At 44.8% G+C, this 19,540-nt stretch overlaps 1 protein-coding gene across 1 annotated transcript in view; it reads left to right on the top strand.

Moving 5' to 3' along the window:
- LOC119257758 (serotransferrin-like) overlaps positions 1 to 19,540 on the top strand; it is a 48,274-nt gene that overhangs the window by 1,548 nt on the left and 27,186 nt on the right. The window contains 12 exon segments of the mRNA XM_037525971.2: positions 735 to 895; positions 7,479 to 7,587; positions 8,344 to 8,520; positions 9,237 to 9,384; positions 10,152 to 10,207; positions 10,719 to 10,885; positions 11,950 to 12,127; positions 13,329 to 13,483; positions 15,397 to 15,487; positions 16,076 to 16,114; positions 17,739 to 17,894; positions 19,337 to 19,481. Of these exon segments, the coding sequence (XP_037381868.1) occupies positions 735 to 895; positions 7,479 to 7,587; positions 8,344 to 8,520; positions 9,237 to 9,384; positions 10,152 to 10,207; positions 10,719 to 10,885; positions 11,950 to 12,127; positions 13,329 to 13,483; positions 15,397 to 15,487; positions 16,076 to 16,114; positions 17,739 to 17,894; positions 19,337 to 19,481 (1,582 nt within the window).

The following is a 19,540-nucleotide window of genomic DNA, read 5'->3' as shown; positions in this document are numbered from 1 at the left end:
TGGATTTTTATGACTACAGACATAGTTTAGCTGCGCCTAATGGCAACCAAAGGGAGGGGAAAGTTGGTGAAGGGAGTCACTGGAAACAAGAGGGAAACCAACCATTGTGGACTTTCTAGTTATTCCCGGAACACAGGATGACACGGCAAATTTGTTATCTTAGCAATCATTTACCTCTATCTAGTAGCCAAGCAGAGGAAAAATAGTACAAAATGTTATCTTCTTTTGTTCCCTGGACAGAGACCAAAGACTGGAGACCTGGTTTCAAAGCCAGTCTCAGCCACTCACAGGCTGGGTGACCTGGGCTAAATCAGCATCAGTCTCTGAACCCTCACTTCTTGAAAATATTGATTTCTATCCTGTCAGCTTTCCTAGCTTGTGGTATCAAGCCAATGCCTTGAAGTGGTTAAAAATCATCTGTCACCCCAATGAGGCTTATACACCATGGCATCCCCGGGATGAGGAGAGAAGGCACAGTGAACAAAGAGGAGGAGATATGGTCTCCGAGTGAGGGCTGATGGTCACGCTGGCACCCTTCTGGTCAGCGCAGGGTGTTCAGCAGCTAAGTGGGAGGTCACTGGGCTGCCCAGCCTCAGAATGCAGTGGGACCTGTGCCCTGCAGAGTTCACAGACATGAGTGGGAGAAGGACAGGACGCAGGACATAGCTTTCAAGACCCTTAGAGGGTGCTGGCTTCTCCCAATGGCTCAGGGACCTCTGGCCTCTCTCTCCTAGGACTGTGTCTGGCTGTCCCTGATAAAACTGTGAAATGGTGCACCATCTCATCTCATGAGGACAGTAAGTGCCAGGAGTTCAAAAAAGCCCTTCCTTCGGATGGCCCGAGTATCTCCTGTGAGAGGAAAACCTCTTACCTTGAGTGCATCAAGGCCATTGCGGTAAGTTGCTGCTGCCTAAAGGAGGGGAGAGAAAGCACATACTTTGCGCCCTCCTGTCACTTGGGAACAATTCTGTACGCACAGATAGGAGGCTGAGGCTTGGGGCACTCACCCCCACTGCTAATAAAATCACTCTGGAAGCTGAAATAGGAGTGGTAATCTTCAATGAGACATAAGCAAAATCCAACGTGCTCTGAGAGGTGACCATTTTGAGGTACTTAGTCTCTGAACTCAGAAAAAAAACAAGAATATTTGTTATCAAAATGGCCCCATAACACTGTTTGCGGGTTATGGGACATGGGAAGTAGACAAGAGCTGCTCACAGAGAAGAGGAACTGTGTCAGGATTGCAGGTGATGGCTGGTCCCGATCACGCTGTGAAGGTTGTTCCTGCACCTGAATGTGTGTCAGACCCTGTGTGGTCCTGAGCCTTGAGGAACTTACTGCAGTTAAGTCAGAAGAGAAGAAAATGATGAAAACAACTAGACATGTCATTTCAGGTTGTGAGACATACAATGAAGGGAAAGAGTAGTGTTCAACAGACTTCAACAGTGACTTGCTTTGTCCCTAGTGTTGGGCAGTTTCCCTGGGAGAGAGGCAATAAAGCTGAGACCCCCCCGGGGTAAGCATGGGTGAGCCTCCCAAGAGCGTGGGTAGAATACCCCAGGCAGTGAACAACAACGAACAATAGTGTATACAAAGGACCTCACAGAGGGACTGGAAAGAGGGATGAGGTAGGAGATAGAGATTCAGCCAGATGGCGCGTGATTAACTGAAGGAATCAGTGATTCGGTACAAACAGCTGGTGTGTTTGTGTGCATGTGTTTGTGTTTGTGTCTGAGAGAGAGAGACAGAGAAAGACAGAGAGAAACTGACCTTAGTTACTATCATGGTTTAATTATAATCCTGGATACATGACTTACTCCTAGGTTTGATCCATAATCCCTCTCTTAACTTTTATTTTTTTATAATTTTTCATAAAGAGTGATTTATTTATGCATACAAGAACTGGGTTACAGGCCAGAAATGTGGGAGGTGAGAGGATTCACCAGAGACAGAGTGGGGAACAGAACAGGCAGACTGACTGAAAAACACTGCCTAGGGGAACAGCGGGTGAGTCAGGAGAGGTCTGCTGTGCCGTGTGGGTAGCTTCCTGGCCGGGGATCAAACTCATGCTGCAGTGGCTACAAATGGCTTCATAGGTTGCATCTTAACCCCTTCCGCTACCAGGGAGGCCCCCCTCTCTTTTGAATATAATGTTAATAGGGCCTCCCTGGTGGCACAAGGGGTTAAGATGCAACCTATGAAGCTATCCGCAGCTATCACAGCACAAGTTCAACCCCAGGCAGGCCAGGGAGCCACCCACACGGCACAGCAGACCTCTCCTGTCTTGCCGGGTACTCCCCTCAGCAGTGTATTTCAGTCAATCTGCCTGTTCTGTTCCCCACTTTGTGTCTGGTGAATCCTCTCACTCCCCACCCCTCTGGCCTGTACTCCAGTTCTTATATGCATAAATAACTAAATCTTTAAAAAAAAATAAATGCTATCATTAAAAAAATAAATAAATAAGTGTAATGTTAATAATATAAAATAATACCAACCACAACTAGCTTGCAAAATTTGGTTATTGCCATTTACTTCTTGGGCTACTGTGGGGCAGCAATGGATGCTATGGGAAAGACAGCACTTGGGGTGTGGTATAACTTGCTGACTCTATGTAAAACTACCCATGTGTTTAACCATCCAGAACAGAGTCAATCCTAAGATTTTCTGGCCCTTTCTTTCAGTTTTGAAACTTATGTAGGTATGTGTAAGTGACTGCATGGTTTTGTTTCTTAAAAAATTGTATAAACATGACAATACCATGTGTTGTCTTCCCAGGCTGACTTTTCCCTCCTCAGTAGGATGGTAGAAGGAATTACGCTGTTGAATGTATCTGTTGTTGCTGAATATAATTGTTGTTCTTTCCTTTTCGCGGCTCTACAATGCTTCATTATATTTGTATACCACAATTTATTTTTTCTTTTCTGGTCATTAGGCAATTTGGATTGTTTGCAGTCACTTGTTATTCTCATCAGGGATTGAGGAATATTATTATACACACCTCCTGGGGCAAAAGTAATAATCATTTCTCTTTTCTTAAATATGTATATAGAAGCACATTTGCTGTGCTGTGGGGTATGTATTTGATTTTAAGACAATGCCATAAGTATTTAATTGTTATGCAAATATGATTTTCACTCCAGCCAATATGAGAGTGTAATCTGTAGCGTTCTTGATAGAATTGATATTTTATCATTATGAAATAATCTCTTTCTGGCAGTGCTTTTTGAATAAACTCTATTTTTCTGATAGAACATGATATATCAATCTTCTCTTGGTTAGCATTCTCCTCCTATATCTTTTTCCATTCCTTCAACTTTCAACTTTCTATGTTCTTATGCTTTAGGTGTGGTTTTTGAAAACTGTTTATTGTCAGATATTATTAATGCAATCCGACAATCTCATTTATTTCATGTGGTAAATTTAGACTATGGATATTGTAATTACTGATACATTTGGATTTACTTTTCTCATATTACTTTTGATTTCTCTTAGTACTGCTTTGCCTGTTTCTGATTTTTCCTTTTCTGAGTTAAAAAAAAATGAGTTTGTGTGAGTGTTTATTTGCATTGTTTTCCTTGTACTTCACTCCCCCCCCTCCTGATAATGAATTGAAATATTTATATTTATCATGATTTTCCTTACATTTTTTACTCTATGCTTTTAGATTATCAAAGCATTTCAGTAAAATATTGGCAAGTCCCTTCCTAATCAATAAACAGACTCTGGAATCCAGTAGTTCAGATTTACCTCTTCCCTGTTTAGATATCACTCTTTAATAATTTTTGTTTATTTTTGTTAACAAATAGATACTTCTTATATTTGTAGACACCATGTAGAATTAAATAAATATACATACGTGTGTGTCTGTATGGTGGTGCGTGTATGTACGCACATCCAAAAATTCAAAAAGGAAGAGTGAGATGGAGGGAGAGAGAGAGAAACAGATAGACAGACAAAAAGGTAGAAGACTATCTGAAGTTACCTATATTTTTGCCTTTAATTTATTCATCATTCCTTATCATATTTCAAAACATCCTTCTGGGATGTTTTCTCCTTGAATTATTTCTTTGGTGATTCTTTGGAGCCAATCTCTTTGTGTTAAACTTCCTCAGTTGAGTGCTTGTTTTCTCTGTAAATGCTTTCATCTTCCCCTTACTCCTGAATGCTAATTTTGCTGACTGTATCATTCCAGTTTGACATTTTCACACTGTTGAAACATATCATTCCACTGTCTAACAGTATAGTCATCAAAAACTCTGGTGTTGCATTGTCATTCCTTAATCATCTCTGAGACTTCATTTCCCTGGTCTCTGACGTTGTGTAGCTTCAATATAATATTGATGTTTGTGGAAATAGGCAGCTGAGGTTGGATCTGTGGAATCAGGTTTTTCATCAGTCTGGAAAATTTGCAGCCATTTTCTCTTTAAATACTGCCTTTACTTCATCTCCCTATTTTTTATTATAATATTTTTAAAGATATATTCATTTATGCATACAAGAGCTGGGGTACAGGCCAGAGGCGCGGGGATTGAGAGGATTCACCAGAGACAGAGTAGGGAACAGAACAGGCAGCTTGATCAAAGTACACTACTACTGAGGGGAGCAGCAGGGCAAGACAGGAGAGGTCTGCTGTGCCATGTGGGTAGCTTCTTGGCCGGCCAGGAATCGAACTCGTGCTGCAGTGGCTGTGGATAGCCTCATAAGTTGCATCTCAACCCTTGTGACACCAAGGAGACCCTTTTTATAATTTTTAAAAAAGATTTATTTATTTGTGCATACAAGAGCTGGGGTATAGGCCAGAGGTCTGGGGGATGGGGGTGTGTGTGTGAGAGGATTCACCAGAGACAGAGTGGGGAGCAGAACAGGCAGATGTACTGAAATCTACTGCTGAGAGAGCAGTGGGAGAGAGGAGAGGCCTGTTGCTGTGGGTTAGCTTCCTGGCTAGGGATCGAATTCGTGCTGCAATGGCTGCTGAGACTTAATCCCTTATGTCACCAGGGAGGTCCTTTTCATCTCTCTATTAAAAAATATATATATATTTCTAGGACTACAAGGTGACACCTTAGACCTTTTTTAATTTTCTCTCTTTATCTTCATGCCTCTTTCATAGGTTCCATTTACGCATTTCTTTCTGGTAGTATCCAGGAAAAATTCTTCCATATTCATTCACTTTTTTAATTTCAACAGTCATATATTTTGTTTTGAAAAACACCAGTTTAAAATTGTTTTCTTTTTATTCCTGGTAACTTCCTTTTCTAGAGTTACCTCTGTGATTGTAGCCTTCATTCACCATGTACACAAAGCTAAATACCTCATACACAGCAATTCTCCACTGCATCTCACAACAGTTCCAAACTCCATAATCCTCGAGAGCCCAAATCTGTTGTTCCTGTGGATGCTCACCCAGTGTGAGCACCTTCTTCTGGCTTTGGTTATCTGTATGTGGGAAGTCTGGCTTGACTTTAAGCCTCCCCCTCCCTGCGGCTTCATTTTCCCCTCATAATCCCTTTTGTCCTAACAGACCCCAGAAGTTAGGCCTTCATTCCTTGGTTACTAATCTCCCAAGACTCACTGCTTTGGCTAAAGCTCCTCTTTGTTTGCTTATTTATTTTTATTTTATGGTGTGTGTGTGGCATGCATGGGGGAAGTCTCCAGAGGTTTAACCTACCTTTTGTGATATCAAGAAAGCCACAAAGAAAATGCAACACCAGAGTTTTTGATAACTATACTGTTAGACAGTGGAATGATATGTTTCAACAGTGTGAAAATGTCAAACTGGAATGATACAGTCAGCAAAATTATCATATCAGTGTATAGCTGTGGAATAAAAGGGTCCTTCTCCAATATGAATGCATTAATGGCACTGAGGTACACACTTTAAAATGGTTAAGTGGTAAATTTTATGATATTTATTTTATTATGATAAAATAACAACATAAATAACTGCAATTATTAAAATAAAAATTTCAGTTCAACAAATATTTAGTGTGGCTTACATTATTATTTTATTTTATTTAGAAATACTGTTGTCTTATTATTTACCTATAACATGACTCAGATTACTGAGCTATAGCATCTGCCTTGTAATTTAATCAGTAAGAACTATTTGTAATACTAGCAAGGGCTTTTTTTTTAAGATTTATTTATTTATTTATACAAGAACCGGGGTACAGGCCAGATGTGCGGGAGGGTGAGAGGATTCACCAGAGACAGAGTGGGGAGCAGAACAGGCAGACTGATAAAATACACTGCTGAGGGGAGCAGCGGGCGAGACAGGAGAGGTCTGCCGTGCCATGTGGGACCCTTGCCCGCCGGCCGGGATCAAACCGGGCTGCAGAGGCTGTGGACAATTTCACAGCCCGGTGCTCAACCACCTGCACCACCAGGGGAGGCACTAGCAAGGACTTCTTAAGAGGTCATTTTGATTAAAGATATTTGAAGCAAGAAAATGCAATAAAATTTTTTATCAAGATGGTGTTTCTCACTTTAAGAGAAAATAAATTCTAGGCCTAGTGGAAAGATATCTATCACATTTCAAGTGAACTTAGTTTAAAGATGACAAGTAGAAGAAGCAGAAACTGAACCAACCAAACAAAAAAATTTCATGAGTAAATAACAGAGTAATGGATTAAATAAATCCACACTGCCTGAATTCAAATCCCAACTTCATGAATGGGTTATATGCCTTGAAGAAATGACTTAAATTTTCTGTGCCTCTATTTTTAAATGTGAGTTAGATAATAGTGAGTTGTAATATGCCTCAGGAGTTGGATTAAATGAGGGATGAGCCATATGAAGTCACAATTAGTGCTTTATATTTAACTCAGAGTATAAGTAAGGAGCTAAGCCCACAGAAAGGTCAGTCACTGAATAAATCCCCTGCAGTTATCTGGGCCCAGTGCAGGAAGGCCTAGTACTGAGTATAGAATCAGAGTGAAGAAGAAGTGATCAAGGCTCTTCTCCCCGACAAAGAGGGCTCCACAGAGGAACCTGAGAAAGACCTCAGCAGATGGTCCAAGATAAAAAGGTCACCACATGAAAGCACTTCCATGCTCTGGAAATGTAAATATGTGAAGAACATGGCAGGTAGGGGGACCTGAGTCCCTGACTACAACCCCTTTAGAACCTGTGTGTGTACTTTGTACCCAGTCTGGTGTGGGCAGCTTTTTCCAGGGAGGCCTACAGGTAAAGCTTCTGTAATTCAGGTTGATCCCGAAAACTCACAATAGCATTCTGAGCCAAGAAGTAGACTTCTCACCAGGGAAAAGAGATAAATAAAACACTCCCTCTGCTATGCAGGAGGGATAAGAATATGGTGGAGTCAACTGAAGCCTTCAGTGTTATGTGTGGTCTGGTCAAGTTAAGGGGTTCTTGTGGCATCAGATCCAAAACCCCACCAGTCACCCCTACATACCTATATTTAGGTGGGCGTTCCTTAGAAGTGAGGCTTCACTTGGGTCTGGTCTCTTTCCTTTCAGGCAGAAGAAGCAGATGCGGTGACTTTGGATGCAGGTTTGGTGTTTGAGGCAGGCCTGGCCCCCTACAACCTCAAGCCTGTAGTGGCAGAGTACTATGGATCAAAAGAGAGTAAGTGCTCCCTCGGGGCCCAGGAGGGGGTCTAGACTTTGTTCTGTAGATACTCAGTCTTGTCTTGTTCAGGCGGGTCATGGAGATTAGATACTGATGAGCATTCATCATGGGGAAGTATTGGGGAATGAGGGGCCCTATTGGCAGCCACAGGCCTCTGGGTGCTTTGGGATGGATAAGAACTGGTGGTCTTGATACTGACCTCCTGAGGCAGGAAATGTGGTCCTAGAGAAACAGAGCAGACTGTGTGCAGCCTGATCTGAACCACTAGGGTTTAGAGTTGTGTGGAGGAGTCCTCCAAGAACCATCCATGCCACACGTAGGTGAGAGGCCCTGCTAGAGCCCACACTCATAGTCCCACAGCCTTACATCTCTGCTAAGAGCAGCCTGACTATTCCTGGAAATAGTCAGGGAACATGCTGGGGGGGCAGCTTTTCCCAGGGAGGAAGGGGGTCAAGAATGTGGGCTCTGTTACTGCAACTCCAGTTTCCTGCTGGGTTTGAGTTGGTAGATGTTGGTAGACACCCTGCAGGGTAGGGTTGGAAAAAACATTTGGGGCATTTTGTACCTGTGCTCGCCTGGATGGTTGTTACAAATGTTCTCCCTATAGCCCTTTCTCCCCGCTGCAAGCCTAGGAAGGTTTTCCTTATCACTCCTTCCTTATGACGTAACCCTCGTTGAGTGTGGCCTCTGAGCTCTCCTTTCCTACCTTGTAGCCCAGGTGGAGGGTCTTTCATTCACACCGTTTCTCTGTAGATCCACAAACCCACTATTTCTCTGTGGCCGTGGTGAAGAAGGGCACCGACTTCAAGCTGAATGAACTCAAAGGCAAGAAGACCTGCCACACAGGCCTTGGCAGGTCCGCAGGGTGGAACATCCCCATGGGCCTCCTTTATTGGCAGTTGCCTCAGCCACAGGAATCTCTTCTGAAAGGTGAGCTGGCAGGAGGGTGGGTGCTCTGGAGTAGGCATCTCTTCTGATGCCCACACAGGCCACACCGGGGTCACTCTGTCATGATTAGACAAATATGTGATGACAAATATGTGTGGAGGTGAGAGGTAAATCAGCTTTAAACTGGCAGATCTACAGTGCTTGGGGGTGTCAGCTGAACCTTTTCTTCTCTGAGTTCCCAACACCCCATCAGAGGCTGTCCTGAAGAATGGGGGAAAGAGCGTCTGGCCTGACAAAAGGACTTTCAGTCAGGGCCAAGGTTACTGGGTCTACTGTACGCTTCCCAGGGATTCTTTGGCCATAGTGTTTCATTCTGCTGGAGGTTTCTCTCTGGTGGCATCTGCTGGCCAGGAGCTTGCACTGCACCTCTCCAAGTGGGTGTCCCATTTTCTGGTCAGGCTCTCAGAAGGGACCTGTCTCTGCACTGTTGCAGTCTGACAAGGCAGGTAGCAACCTGAGATGGGCACTGGTGGGTGGTAGGCACAGGGTAGTCCTTGGGGAGGAAATGAGAGGACAGGAGTTAATGCAGTCTGTTTTGGAAACCCTTGATCTTGATGAATGAGCATGCATGAGGGTGAACCAGGTCTGGGTGTGCTGGTCTTATTGGGTCACTCTGTTCCCCAGTGAGCCTGGGCGGGGGTCTGTCATTGCCTGTGACCAGGTTTTTTGATGCCCTGTTTTCCATATCTGTTGAGCAGCAGCGGCCAGTTTCTTCGGGGGCAGCTGTGTGCCCTGTGCGGATATGAAGCAATTCCCCCAACTGTGTCAACTGTGTTCAGGGACTGGGTCCGAAAAGTGCGCCTGCTCTAACCACGAACCATACTTCGGCTACTCAGGCGCCTTCAAGTGAGTTAGTCTGTGTCCTCTGGGCCTCCAAAGTGCTCAGTGTCCTGGTGGGGAACCCTCCCTGGCCTACAACAGACCCAGCCTGCAAAGGGTTGTCCGGGAAGCCTAAACCCCTCACAGCGACTCAGTGATCCATCTGGGACTCCCAAGGTCAGGCCAGTGCATATTCCCTTCAACTTACATGGACAAGGAAGCCCCTCTCCTGGGAACCTATTTGTGTCCCCAGAGCCTTCAAACCTGGCCAGAGTGTTCTCACTCTGGACTGGGCAGAGCCTGAAGACACAGGTGAGCCCCTAGTATTGGGCGTTCTTTAGTGACCGGCACTCACTTGCTCAATGCACAGTGCTCTCCTGCCTCCCTTGCTATTCCTGAGCAGACAGCTCATGTGGCTAATTTCCTGGTCCCTTTTTTCCCTTGGTTGGTTTTATAACCAGCCAAGGGCACATTTCCTTCCTCAGGAGACACTATACCTTCATCCTCCATTTAAAAGTCTGAAAACTCTTCTCCATGTTAAAATATCTTTAATGTTTTTTTGCTGCATTGGGGCACATGATGAAGGCCCTCCAGCTTCTGTGAGCTCACCCCCCATACCCCTATCACAGTGGTACTCTAGATATTAGCACCCCATTAGCACAGGTATTTCAGCTGTGTGTATGCTCTAAATCATCTCCCAGATTTTGTCCCTGGACTATACAGTTTGATCAGAACTTCAAGGTAAAGAAGGGTCTGCCCTGCAGGAACCCTCCTAATGTGTTTCTTTTCCACAGGTGTCTGGCTGATGGTGCTGGGGATGTGGCCTTTGTCAAGCACTCAACGGTACTTGGTAAGTGATAGAATTTGAGAATACATTCTGTCTAGTGAGTCCTGTCTTTTTTTTTCCTGATCCCTTTTTCATGCTCAATGGTCAGACATGAGCCTAGTATGTTCCTCCTTTACCATTGCATAGGTTTCTACCTGGACTCCTGGGCCTCTTTCCGTTATTCAACCTCCTCCTGAGCACAGGATTCTGCCCCCTGGTCATTGCTGCCAAAGCAAAAGACTGGGGGCAGGTTTGGCCACCCTTGGCCTACAGTCTACCTGTTGAGATGAGATCTCTTTGGGGTGTGGGGCAGTCACCCCTGTATGGGCAGCAGAAGCTTTTTTGCCTGTAACAGGTTGTGGGATCTGGAGCAAGTCAGTTTCCTCATGTGCCCTGGCCCTCGATCATTGCTCTAGACTTCTCAGCTTACATATTTTGATTCAATGGAATTCAAAGGGAAGGGAAGGGGAGACCAAAGCTGACAACTCTCTGAAGTTGGGTCCTTTGGACTTTCCTCCCCCAAACCACCTGAAAGACAAGGCTGACAGGGACCAGTATGAGCTGCTCTGCAGGGACAACACCCGGAAGTCCGTGGAAGACTACAAGGACTGCTACCTGGCCCAGGTCCCCTCCCATGCTGTTGTGGCCCGGAGTGTGGGTGGCAAGGAGGACTCGATTTGGGAACTTCTCAACTATGCCCAGGTATCCCCACGCGCCCTGCTCCCTTCCTGTGTTCAACATGCCAGGAGAGGGCAATCAGGCCTGATATCCAGGGGTCCCTGCTTTTCCTGCAGTCCCTTCTTGCACTATAGACCGCCATAGTGGGAACCATGCCACCTGCCATCCACTTGTCAAAACATGCCCAGCAGAGATTCTTAATTGAGTCATGTAGAGCCTTGTCCTGTATTATCACCTGTGAGCCCCTTACACTCAGACCAGTGAATTATTGCTCTAGTCTGTTTCTTTTAATCTCAACTAGGCCTTCAAGGCCAAGGCTTTTCCCCCATGAGGCCTTCCATGACCTCTCCAGAAGGACATGACTTCTGCTGATGTCCCTCAGCCTGACTGCAAGGGAGCTACGCACACAGTGGCATTATTTTCCTGGAGCAATGGAAAGCCAGGCTGCCAACTTCCTGCTGTCCAGAGTTTCTTGCCATCAAAAGTTGAAGTGGCAGTCACAGTGGCAGCCCCTGAGGCAGATGCATTTCTTGTATTCAGTGAGCTATCAAGCAAGCCAGCCAGAAAGACAGGCACAGAAACACTTTCCAGGAAACAGGGTGTGGCCTGGCCCTTGGCGGGCTGTGAGTGGACAAGGCACTTGGTATGCTGGAGCAGGCCTGACTGACTTCTCCTGGCATCATGAAAGTTTCCTACTCTAAATTTTGTTTTTGCTGTTCTTATACTTTTGTTTTCTGTTTTTTAAAAAAGATTTATTTATTTATGCATACAAGAACTGGGGTATAGGTCAGAGGTGCAGGGTGTGAAAGGATTCACCAGAGTCAGAGTGGGGAGCAGAACAGGTGGATTGACTGAAATACACTGCTGAGGGGAGCAGCTGGTGAGTCAGGAGAGGTCTGCTGCGCCATGTGGGTTAGCTCCCTGGCCAGCGATCGAACTCATGCTGCAGTGACTGCTGATAGCTTCATAGTACTGCAATCCTTTGCACCACCAGGGAGGCCCCTTTTGGGTTTTTGTTTTTCTTCAACCCTATTTTGCAGCCTTCCTTGCCACTGTAGCCATTCACTATTGTGTTTGATTATGCACAGGAACATTATGGCAAAGGAACAGCTAAAACATTCCAGGTCTTTGGATCCAGTCATGGAAAGGACCTTCTATTTAAGGACTCTGCTCAGGGATTTTTAAGGATTCCCTCTAAGATGGATACCTGGTTGTTCCTGGGATATGAGTATGTCACTGCTCTTCGGAACCTCAGGGAAGAAACACGTAAGTGTACTCAGGAAGCATGGTGTGACCGGAGGAGCTTGCAGACTGGTAAGGGTGGGGACTCAGTACTTAAAGTCTTTCTAGATGCTCAGCACCAGCCCTGATGCTCCTTTATGTGCCTGCCTGTGGTGCCCAGTGTTAGACTGATGCTAAATGGCACTAATCATCATGAGATGGCTCTGGGTATTACCAAAGGGCTTAAAGGAAATTCATGTTTAAAATGACTTGGATCAATACTAGCATTATATAAATCAGAGTTGCTCTTTGTGAAGCTATTAACCTGGCACAAAGTAAGTCAAATAGAATGGAATAGAACAGAATAGAATAGGATTGTTATAAACTTGCATATCTGCAGCCAGGACTAGGGTCAACATGTGGCATAGTGGAGTTGGAACTCTAGACAGCTCCATCTTGCTCCTGTTATTGGGTCCCTCATTCACTCAACAGACACTTACTGACAATGCAGTCATAAACTATTCTAGCTGCTGGCTGTACAATAGTGAGATGGACATAGATTAGATTCTGTTGTCATGCAACTTTCTCACCAGTGGAGAAGGAAAATGTTCAATGAATAGTCACTCTATTGAACGATCAGTAAAAAGTGACACATGCTCAGAAGAAAATAAATCAGAACAAAATCCTGATCTTAGGAAAACAAAGAAAATCAGGTCCTGGAGTTGAGGTATGGCTTCCTTGAGAAAGTGACCTGGAACTGAGTCTGACAGTTCAAGGGATTTACTGCGCTGACCATTAACCTTAGTTCGTGTTCCCTGAACACTGAGTGTGCCCTGGAGAACAGACAAGCACACCCTATTCTATGGCCAAGTTTTTGTTTTCCTGCAGAGAACAGAAAATAAACAATGAATAATGAGAATAGCTCAGGTAGTTAAAAGCTATTTCAAAAAAAAATAGGGAAAAAAAAAAACACCCCAATAGCTTGAAGTGATAATGTCAAGGGGTGGGGAAGAAAAGTTGGCTTCGCTGAAGCAATTATTTTAAACTAAATCTAAGCAATAAGAACTCAAGCAAGAGATTAATTTTGCCTCTGCCTTCTAAGAGGTTAATTCCCAGAGTAGAATCTCTTGGTGTGTTGCTGGTAAATCCCAGCATTTGTGTGAAGAGAGTTGGTGGCATTGGTAATCAGCGGGCGATGCCTGGCATCTCATGTGAACTGTGGGTCTCTCTCTTTCTTATGCCCTAGGCCCTGATGCCACAAAAGACGAATGCAAGAAGGTGAAGTGGTGTGCAATTGGCCACCACGAGAGGGCCAAGTGTGATGAATGGAGTGTCAATAGTGGAGGGAAAATAGAGTGCGAATCATCAGAGTCCCCCGAAGACTGCATTGCCAAGATCTCGGTGAGTTATTCCTGCCTCCATAGCGCAGCATCCCAGCTACTGCTGCTTGCCTGTCCCTCAGGCTGGATGAGTGTTCCTGGTAATAAAATGGAAACGCCAATTCCCAAGAACCTTGCCCTCACTAGGGGACCCCAGCATCAGAGGAACTTGCACCTTGCAGATCTGAGGGGTTACTTTGGGCTCTGATTCTGTGTTAGGCACATGAGGGCAATCTGAGCAGTGTCCGCTGGCCCATGAGGCAGGCTCCTGTGGCCTCAGTGAGCCATGGCAAGTGTGATGGTCAAGTTGATTGGCTCTGTTGGTCATTTCTTGTTTACTTTGGGAAATTTAAAAATCCTATATGACATAAAGAAGAAGATAAGGAGTACTTGTAATCCCAGAGAGAAAAATCTTATTCATTGGATCATAATATAGATATGATATGCTCATATAGCTCATTATTCTTATTTCGCCTGGTATCTAGTAAGTTTTTCCCATGTCACAGATTATTTTTAGAAAACATGATTTTTTGGGGTGGAGGCAGTGTTCATGCTGTTCTTTTTTCTTTTGGCATATTTTAAAAAAATGTATTGATTTACCAAATTATGTTAATTTCGGGGGTACGTCTTCACCTCCACGTGTCTAAGTCTCACTTTACACACCACCAAAGTTCTAGGGCCCTTCCAGCTGTCAGGTCCATCCGATGTCCTCTTCCTTCCCCTCTCCGAATGCCCCCTCTGCCCTTCCCTGATGGTAGCCACTGTAATTTTTTTTAAGATTGATTTATTTATGCATACGAGAACTGGGGTACAGGCCAGAGGTGTGGAGGGTGAGAGGATCCACCAGAGACAGAGTGGGGAACAGAACAGGCAGAGTGACTGAAATACACTGCTGAGGGGAGCAGCAGGCAAGTCAGGAGAGGTCTGCTGCGCCGGGTGGATAGCTCCCTGGCCGGGGATCGAACTCATGCTGCAGTGGCTGTGGATAGCTTCGTAGGTTGCATCTTAACCCCTTGTGCCACCAGAGAGGCCTGCCACTGTATTTTTTATACAGTTTGAGAGTTATTAGTTCATATGCTCTCGTTACATATATCCCACATAAGAGAGCGACCATCTGATAATTGTCTTTTACTTCCTGACTTCTTTTGCTTAGCACAAGTCACCTCCAGTCCCACCCATGTTGTCACATGACATTTTACAGTTGTAATCTGTTCCATACTGTGGATATGATGCAATTTATTTTCCCATTTGTCATAACATCATTTAGTCTGTTTCTACCTTTTTGCTACTCTGAGTCATACTTACATGTTTTTGCCCACTTACACATTTTCCCCAAATAATTGCCCACATAACTGATTATTCCTTTAGCGTGTACTGCTAGAAAGTATATGGCCAACCCCACTGGAAAGTTTGACAGTCTTGTTGAGTTTAAGCATCTCCCTCATTCAGGGCTTCTTAAATCTGAGAATTAGGTCACATTTGTGCACTAAATATCATATCTGCATCAAGCACTGAAATAGCACTCAGCAGATATGACCAAGTTTTGGGGGTGGCATCCCCATCAGGCACTCTGTCACAGACACAGCCTCGAGACCCTGACTGCACTCATCTGTCTTAGAAGTGACAACTCTTCTTTGAGACAGTGTGTCCTATGAGGGGACAGGAGGAGTGAATGTGAGTTTTTGCTCCTGAAGAAACTAAGCAAGCACCCAGAGTTACTTGATAGTTCATCATAGTTGGGATGAAAATGACAGCACATTTTATTTTGTGTGCTGGGTGTGCCTTACTAATCCTTTGCAGGTCCAGAACTAGTACTTGCTGTCTCCCAGCACCTGCATGACCTGCTGGAAGGCTGCTTCAAGAAAATAACTGAAGGGGGAAGTGGGACGGGAGGTGGCCTCTTTTCATCTGTTGTGATGTGCGGTGTCTTTGCAGAAAGGAGAAGCTGATGCCATGAGCTTGGATGGAGGCTACATCTACATAGCGGGCATGTGTGGCCTTGTGCCTGTCCTGGCAGAGAACTACAGTAAGTGGAGGAAGCGCCTCTCTGGGCTTTATTTCCTCAGGGCCATGGAGAGAGGAGATAGGAAAATCACAGCCTGATTCAAACTGGAGTCTCTGTAAAGCTCTTGCTTACTAAGAATCTCCTACTTCCCAGGCTTCAGGCTCCTTCTTATCTAATCCCCGCAGTCATCTTGAAGGATGGGACCTCTCACAGGGCTTCCCATCAGGGCTTTGCCCTGTGAAGTTCCAGGTAAAAACGACCCCACTGCAGAAGATAGTTGTCAGCTGGGATTCCTAAAAGGGCTTTCTTGTTTCCAAAACTCACACTTCTCTTGCCCTGGTGCTGGGATCCAAGTATATTTGGCAAGGAACACTGTGGTCACAGGACAATCACTGTGGTCACAGGACAGAAAACTTGAAATTCACAACCTGTAGGTAAATTCTAGAGGGCAGTGAGCTAAAGTGAACTTGCATTATCCAGATGGCCTAGACTTTTTGGTAATTTGACTGATAGGTAAGTACTAGTTTTACTCTGTGCTGCAACATAAGAAAGGCATGATTTCCAATCACTATCAATGAGCGATTGATGACTTTATTTTCACTTCTCCAGAAACTCAAGGAGCTCAGTGTACAAACACACCAGAAAAAGGTGAGTTGGGATTGGTAACTTCATGAGATTAAGATAAATTCTCACTGCTTTTGGGAAAGAGTAAGGTAAGTTTATAAGTTTAAATTCAAACCAGAAGTAGGTATGGCAATAGAAGAGACCAATTTTTTAGAATGCAAAAGAATCACAGAAGGATAATAGTTCAAAATGGTGGTGACTCTTTCATACTGACCATGACCTGCACGCATAAATTTTCACCTGGTCCAATGAGGTAGATCTTGTCCTGTAAGGATGCATATGAGGACCAGTTTGTAAATTGTCTAGGCTGCTATAGCCAGTAAGCAAATTATGCTGTCCCCAGCACACTGAGCTGCCTCCCATTACACAAGGCCTGTGCAGCTTTAGATGAGAGCTAGCACCAGCCAAGCAGTCTTGCTTATTTGTGCCTGGCAAGGCTGAGGAGAGAGGCCACACAGGCAGGTGTCTAGGAGTATGAAATTCGCCAGTCTTCCCGCCAGAACTGAATCCAGGAACCCAGGCCAACCAGGTTCTCCCCAAGGACTCTGAGAGTTGGTGAATCTGGAGAGATGGGGGTTCAAGCAATTTAGAAGATCTTACACCAAGGTGAGCACTGTGCCCCCAAAGCCCCTCGGCTTAGGTCTCTCCAGTTCATTTTCCAGCCATTGGTATATGATTTTGTCCTTGTGACTTTCCCTAATGATAAGATCCCAGCCTTTCCCTATCACTCTTAAGATCATTTCCCACATATTTTCGGTAGGAAAATGTGAAAAGAACTGTCCTTACTCCATCTATAATACAGCTTCTCTTTTCTGTTGTAAATAGTTTACTTAATTAATTAAATTGGAAAATTGAAATCATAGGTTGATGTCCCATTCCCAATTTTAAGGACTTGCATGTGTTTGCTGCTAAAGATGGCAGTTGAGCTGGTTTTGACGGTTTCTACTTTTATAGTTATTTTGGTACAAAACTGAATATCCTTATCAGAAAATACCTAGTCAGATATTCTCTGTAGTATATTGGTCATTTACTACTCTGTCCTAATAATTGTTAATGTATAAAATGTTGGTGTTACATGAACACCTAAGTGTCCATCCCTCTGATATTCCACAGTATAGGGGGAGTTGCTGGTTTATAACTTTAGTAGCCGTATGCAGCTATTATCCATCAGTCATTGTTCAGATGATAATGTATTCTTACTATTTTTTTAAATATTTATTTTTATTTATTTATGCATATAAGAACTGGGGTGTAGGCCAGAGGCACAGGGGGTGAGAGGATTCACCAGAGACAGAGTGGGGAGCAGAACAGGCAGATCTACTGAAATACACTGCTGAGGGGAGCAGTGGACGAGACAGGGGAGGTCTGCTGTGCCATTGAGCTCATGCTGCAGTGTCTGGCGATAGCTTATTAGAACTGAGACTTTAACTCCTGTGTCACCAGGGAGACCCTTACTATTTTTTTTTTCTAAGTTCAGATTAGTCTGACAAAGTGACATGTACCTCACCTCAGTTACTGGGAAGACCCTTTCCAAAACAGAAGGAATGATTCAGGATAATTTTGCTTCCAAAGGGAGATTGCAGACAGGCTCTGATTGCAGACAGACACTCTGGAAGGCCCAAAGGTTTCAGTCCTTCCTTTCTTATAGGGTATCTTGCTGTGGCCGTGGTTAAGGCAAGTGATACTAGCACCACCTGGAACTCTCTGCAAGGCAAGAAGTCCTGCCACACGGGAGTTGATAGAACCGCTGGCTGGAACATACCTATGGGCCTTCTCTATAGTAAAATCAACAAGTGTGAATTTGGTGAGTGCTCCTGGGAGGGTGTTGTGGTCATAGCCAGGCCAGAAAGAAGTGTTCTATTGGTCATTAGAAACCCAACTCCTTCTTTCTTTCTATCTACCTCTCTAAGCATGAGACCTGGAAATCAGTTTAGTCTCTGTGATCTCTGAATTTCTTCAGGTATGAGCTTAGTTCTGCCTTCCCAAAAAAAGTGCACCATGGACAAATGTTTTCTAATGGTTTTTATTTACATTAACTTCCTGAGCTTGCCACCTGCAAATATATTTATTTTAAAAGGAGAGGCCTCTCAAGATAGTTATGAGCCAGACAAGTCCTATGTGTGGGGACTTGGAGATGAGACGGTTTCTGCACAGTAGTGTTCTAAGACACCAACCTGACAGAAAGAAAAATGTGGCTGGAGTGACATTCAGAAGCTTTGCTGCCACCAGCAAAGGCACCACCATTGCTCTCCTGAGCCTCCTGGCAGTTTTACCAACCTAGAGAGCAGCTGAGCTGTGAAATACCCCCAGCCCCCCCTTTTTTTAAAGATATATTTTATTTATTAATGCATATAAGAGCTGGGGTATAGGCCAGAGATGCAGGGGTGAGGGGGTGGGGTGGGGTAAGAGGATTTACCAAAGATAGAATGGGAAGCAGAACAGGAAACTGACTGAAATAGCAGTGGGTAAAACAGGAGTGTGAGTAAGCAACTTGGGGATCAAACTCGTGCTGCTGATAGCTTCATAGTGCTGAAACTTAACTCGCTGTGCCACAAGGGAGATCCCCCCTCCCCAAGCCCTTTTTTTAAAATTTATTTATCTATACGAGTACTGGGTACAGTCAGAAGCACGGGAGAGTGAGAGAATTCACCAGAGCCAGAGCAGGGAGCAGAACAGGCAGACAGACGAAATACACTGCTGAGGGGAGCAGCGGGCGTGGCAGGAGAGGTGTGGGCGCCATGTGTGACCCTCACTAGTGGCCGGGGATCAAACCGGCACTGCAGAGGCTGCGGGCAGCTTTGCAGCCCAGCGCTCAACCACTGTGCCACGAGGGGAGGCCCCCAAGCCCCTTCTTGACATTGGACTTCTAAAGCCTCTTCTGATAAACAGCAGAGGAAGGAACTATTTGAGAAAAGGTGGCACAAGCTCAGGGAGTAAGACCTCTAGTTTTATCCCTTTTGTGTAAGTTTTCATGTCATTTTCCTTTCTTCTCTCTTTCCATAAGGGATGACACTTTCAGGGCACCCATGGAATCCCTTCCACCTAAACTGTAATGATCACTAACTTCTATGCCGAGCCTCAATTACATTTCCTTTTAAATCCTACATCTGGTAGGTTCGGAGTTGGCAACAGGTCACAGAATGAACATGGGCTGCCTATCCTGGCCCCTACACACCTGTTAAGAGTTAGATGAAGGTCACTGCTAGTGCTCAGGAAGAGCTGACTTCCTCTTCTCCTTCTGCACAGATGAATTCTTCAGTCAAGGCTGCGCCCCTGGGTACAGGCGAAACTCCACTCTCTGTGATCTGTGTATCGGCTCTGCAACTGCTCCCGGAAGGGAGTGTCTTCCCAACAGCAATGAGAGATACTATGGCTACACTGGGGCTCTCAGGTGAGTCCTTTAACCCTGGTTTGAATATACAAATAAACCTCAGTCCTGACAAAATTCCT

The sequence above is a fragment of the Talpa occidentalis genome, unplaced genomic scaffold (genome assembly GCF_014898055.3).
Source record: "Talpa occidentalis isolate TD23 unplaced genomic scaffold, MPIMG_talOcc4v2.1 talOcc4.4, whole genome shotgun sequence".
NCBI classification, from domain to species: domain Eukaryota; kingdom Metazoa; phylum Chordata; class Mammalia; order Eulipotyphla; family Talpidae; genus Talpa; species Talpa occidentalis.
Note: the sequence above shows the minus strand (reverse complement) of the source record. Positions and strands in the feature narration are given on the sequence as shown.